At 40.0% G+C, this 5,011-nt stretch overlaps 1 protein-coding gene across 1 annotated transcript; it reads left to right on the top strand.

Moving 5' to 3' along the window:
• Positions 1-259: 259 nt before the first annotated feature.
• Positions 260-2,919, top strand: LOC123967192 (syndetin-like). The gene is made up of 2 exons (XM_046043230.1): positions 260-1,058; positions 1,211-2,919. The coding sequence occupies exons 1-2, from the start codon at positions 912-914 to the stop codon at positions 1,328-1,330; spliced, it is 267 nt and encodes an 88-aa protein (XP_045899186.1). The 5' UTR covers positions 260-911; the 3' UTR covers positions 1,331-2,919.
• The last annotated feature ends 2,092 nt before the right edge of the window (positions 2,920-5,011 follow it).

Here is a 5,011-nt window from a genome sequence, read left to right as displayed (position 1 = left end):
AAAGAAAGGGGATTAAAGTGATGTATATAGTACGTGGTGTGGTTGTTGGTGCCAGACGGGCTGGTCTGAGAATTTCAGAAACTGCTGATCTAGGATTGATCTGGGATTTTCACACACAACCATCTCTAGAGTTTATAGAGAATGATCCGAAAAAGAGAAAATATCCAGTGAGCGGCAGTTGTGTTGACAAATATGCCTTGTTGATGTCAGAGGAGAATGGGCAGACTTGTATTAAGGATTCAGGCTGGTGGTGTAATGGTGTGAGGGATTACCAATTGAGCATTGTTTACACGCGACAGCCTACCTGAGTTTTGTTGCTGACCATGTCCATCCCTTTATGACCACAGTGTACCCATCTTCTGATGGTTACTGCCAGCAGGATAACTCACAAAGCTCAAATCATCTCAAACTGGTTTCTTGAACATGACAATGAGTTCACTGTACTACAGTGGCCTGTGCATCCAATAGAGAGCACCTTTGGGATGTTGTGGAACTGGAGATACACATCATGTATGTACAACCGACAAATCTGTAGCAACTGTGTGATGCTATCATTTCAATATGGACCAAAGTCTCTGAGTAATGTTTCCAACACCTTGTTGAAAGTATGCCACAAAAAATTAAGGCAGTTCTGAAGCCAAAAGGGGGTCCAATCCCAAGGTGTACTTTAGAAAGTGGCCAGTTAGTGTACAGTTGAGAGCTAAAATGAAATAATTTAAAAACATAGCAATAGGCTTAGATACATGGCTTGATCATGATCAACACCTGTGATGACTTTCATGAATCAAAAGTAAGATAACACAGAATTGACTTGTACCTGAACATTCCTCTCTTCCCTTTCTGCTGTTTTGTCCTCTATCTACTGCAGCTATGCTAATGTTAAGAAATGTAGCAATGAGGGCCGAGCCCTGATGCAGCTGGATTTCCAGCAGTTCCTCATGAAGCTGGAGAAGCTGACCGACCTGCGACCCATCCCTGATAAAGAGTTTGTTGAGACCTACATCAAGGCCTACTACCTGACGGAGAATGACATGGAGCAGTTTATCAAGAATCACAGGGTGAGAGTGAAGCGGGCTGGCTGATCGAGGATTTTAGCTTTAGTTTTTTAGCAACCCTACGTATAAAGTTTCATCTAAGTGGTTGTTCCGCTCCAAAATGCGAACAGCAGCACGTCTGTTTTGCTGACTTACTCTTTGTGTTTTTTGTGTAGGAGTACTCCATGAAGCAGCTGGCCAACTTGGTGAACGTTTGCCTGGGCTCACACATAAACAAGAAGGCTCGTCAGAAACTCCTGGCAGCCATCGATGACATTGACAGACCCAAGAGATAGACTGATGAACAGAGCAGACCCCGAACATATCAACCAGCCACAGAGATGGACACTCCAATGGAGGAACTCCCACAGTGAATGTCTTCATTTTCAGTTTAGAGCATACAACAAGCTTTACAGTACACACAGAAGTGTAGCTACTATATACATCAATTGTTAGTCAAATGCTAATTATCTATTAACCTACTGTCCTTATGTGGTCAAAAACACAAACTGCCACTTGTTGAATGCACCTCTTGGCGTGCTTATGGGCATAAATGCTGCAACTTTCACTCTCAAGCATGCTGCAGTTACTCTACAGTAGATATACCATAATGCATGGCCTCTCGTTCATTAAACAAACATGCCGCTAATGGAGTTTCTCTGCAAAATGTCAGCAACCACAAACAATTTCAATCTCTTCAATGACCATAAGGAACAGATCTTGAGGAAGTTTCAGACTACAGATACGGGATCTAACAGTGTAATGTGGGCCGTTTACAGCATTCCATCTGTTGTCACTAAATGTGCTTAATTTCCAATACAACTCCAACCTTTCAGTTAAACGAAACAATGAGTAAACATTTATGAGTTGCTAAATTTGATAGTTGCATAATGTTAAGTTTTGTGGTGAACACGTCCCAGTTACAGATCCAAGAAGAGTCTGTAGTAGTTAGAAACCTCCTATCTGGTGTAAAGCTTTGTTACATGATTGAATGTTCCCCTTGATAGAGATACAGTAGATCTGGGTTATTAATCACTTTAATCATTCATTGTAAGTTATTCCACCCCATGTGTGTGCTGTCTATTATTTCACTTCAGGGTATTTGTTGTGCCTGACTGGATGCTCTGCTTCTTTGTTTGTTTTGTCTGTGAATTACACAAATCTAATATAATGATAATTCTGAAAATAATATAAATTACCGTAGTTAGCGTAAATGTATTTTATATGTGCACCAGCTGCATTTGATTGTTTGCTCGGAGGAAATGATTTTATTGTGCTGGGGTGAGGTTCTGAAAGTTTTTGTGAGAGTGCTTCTGTTCAATTTCAGTCTCCAGCCTTCTTGCTGAGCAGTCAGATGTTGGCTTTTTAAAACAAATCTGTTTTGTAGGTTTGTGCAGTCTGACACTGGTTATTATGATTTCTAAGGAGTTAGTAGTTGAAGTGTGTCGACTACAAGAGCCTTCCTCTAAGGCTTTAAGCCGCCCACCCCACCAGTCATCTCAATTAATTTAACCTGACCTGCCCAGAGGGCAGATTGATTTACTGTTAAAAGGAAAAAAGCAGTGAAGTTGCAGGTTTTGTACTGCTTCATGTTTTGTGTGCAACTATTCCAAGAAGATACTGTAAATGTGAATGTTTTGAACAATGTCTGTATTTATTTCTTGCTTTGTGTCTTGGTTGAGTTTTTATATGATAATTACTGGAAGTGTGCTGTTATTTATCACCTCTCAGTATCTGGTAACGCATCGGCTGAAGCTAATACAAATAGATAAACATTGTCAAATTATGTTAAGGGTCAAGTGCACTATAGTGAAAATGAGTAATCAGTGTTGGAACTGTAGGATGAAGCAAAATGATTCTAACATATTAAACACTAACAAATAGACTCTTGCTGTCTGTTATTCTTACACACCGTATCCTTTCAGTGCTATGAATAAACTGCATAACCTATAAATCATATCCAACCTTTAAAATCCTTGTGTTCCAGCAGTTTGAGTAGTTGTTACCATTCATAAAAATATGAGTGTTGCCTTTCAGCAGCGCCGCTGTCCATCCTAATGATGCTTTACTCAGCCAGAAGCAGGACACTGTCAGATTAATTAATTTGGCTTCCTGTGTGGTTATAAGCCCACAGCCTTCCTGTTTAAAGGGGAGCCTACTGATCAGGTTGGAATGAAAGAGCTGTGAAGAACTCATTATAACTTTGATGACTCGCTGTTTTTATTATACTGTAAAACTTCAGTTAATAGCCCGGGGTTTTATTTGCTTCAATGACTGAACTCACCCTGCCTATATTTTGGACAGGTGTCTATATGGGACAGGCCTTTAATTCCTTTCCCAGAAAAATCTTGCTCCGCAAAGATGGGAAATAAGCTACTATCGAATTGTTCATTTCAACCATTAGGAATATTACTTGTGTAAAAAATTTGGCTATCAGAGAATATATCAATTACAAATCATTCACTTGATCTAGCTCTGAGAGACAGCCCATCTAGGCCAACCTCATGCACAGACAGAGAGACTACCGTAGAAAGCTGGCAACCCGTTGGGCTTTACGATGCTTTATACATCCAGAATCCAGGCTTCTAATGGAGACCTGCGTTTATTTGTCAAAACATGTAGCCACACCGGGCCAGTAAGATGTATGTGTGATCAAGCTGAACATGTTCTTCCTCGAGTGGACAATCATTGATGACTTAGCCTAATGATTAAGTTTAAACATATATACAATAGATGCCGTCTTGGGAATAAACCCATTATACCAGCCTTATTGCATGCATGCATAAAGTATGTTTCTTTTCATAAACAGTATCTTCCACATCCACCAGGGAAAGAGCAAAAGAAACTCTTGTTGAATTTTATTGGTTATGTATAGTTTTTATATCAGATACACCAGGATAAAACCACCAAACACTTCTAACAGAATTTGTGTTTCAGTGTGGATCTAGTCAAATATATAAGCCCTCTTAAAAAAAACAGACAATATATAAAGAGTCTATAGGTGAAACATACAATAAAATGGGATTTAGCTATTTTTTATGGTTTATTGACTGCACATTTGTAAAAGGGAAATATGCTTCAGGTTAGCTCAAAGCTAAAGTGAAGCCTACCTTTACATCTTCACCAGGCATGGTCCTTTTGCTACCTAAACAAAAGGTGACCTAACTTGTAACTTATTTTAAAGTCTTACTTTTATGAGACATCCATTTAGCACTTTAAGTGAGGACTTCTATTTTGATCTTAAAGCACTTTGCACACCACACTGAAGGAGGTAAACACCTGACATGTTGTGTAAATGAGGTGAGGCCAATGAGCTTGATAGCCAGACGGTCAGAGGTCGAGTGGCGCTGCGTCCTGGATGAGAGGATGCATAAGGTGAGTTTGCTTAGTAGTATCCAACTGGATGCTCTCTTTCTACGCTGCTGTTGTTGCTGCTATCAGCATCATGCAGGTCCCTCCAGGCATCCACATGTGGGCTTTATTCCTTCATGGTTCACCATTGAGGGGGTATATCAGTATCAGTTTTGGTGGTTTTTAATGATGCGTCTAGGCAGCAACACGAAACAGAGCAATGACAAAAAACAAAAATGACTGTATATTGACATTTATTCCAGTTAAGTATCCCTAATGGCAGTGTGACAATTTGTCACCCTGCAGATTCTGTTTTTGCAGTTTTCATGACAGCGTTTGGCCATTGAACCCTTGTATGCTGCCTTTTCTTGGGTTCCCACCCTGTGATGCCGTGGCCCACTTACCCTTTCAGATAAAAGAACAGGCTCCTACTTGTCTGCACTACTGCCAAATTTCATCAGCCAGTCCCATAGAAATCCCTATCACTGATGGCTTCTGTTCCCTCATTGTCTGCTGATATGCATTCACACAGACTTCATTCATGTCTGTTCATACAAATATTACTGAGAACAATTGCTGGCATAGTCCATTAGTAATGTTTACTTTGCATGATGATTCACAAGACA

Source organism: Micropterus dolomieu, unplaced genomic scaffold, assembly GCF_021292245.1.
Source record: "Micropterus dolomieu isolate WLL.071019.BEF.003 ecotype Adirondacks unplaced genomic scaffold, ASM2129224v1 scaffold_123, whole genome shotgun sequence".
In the NCBI taxonomy this organism is placed as follows: Eukaryota; Metazoa; Chordata; class Actinopteri; order Centrarchiformes; family Centrarchidae; genus Micropterus; species Micropterus dolomieu.
Note: the sequence above shows the minus strand (reverse complement) of the source record. Positions and strands in the feature narration are given on the sequence as shown.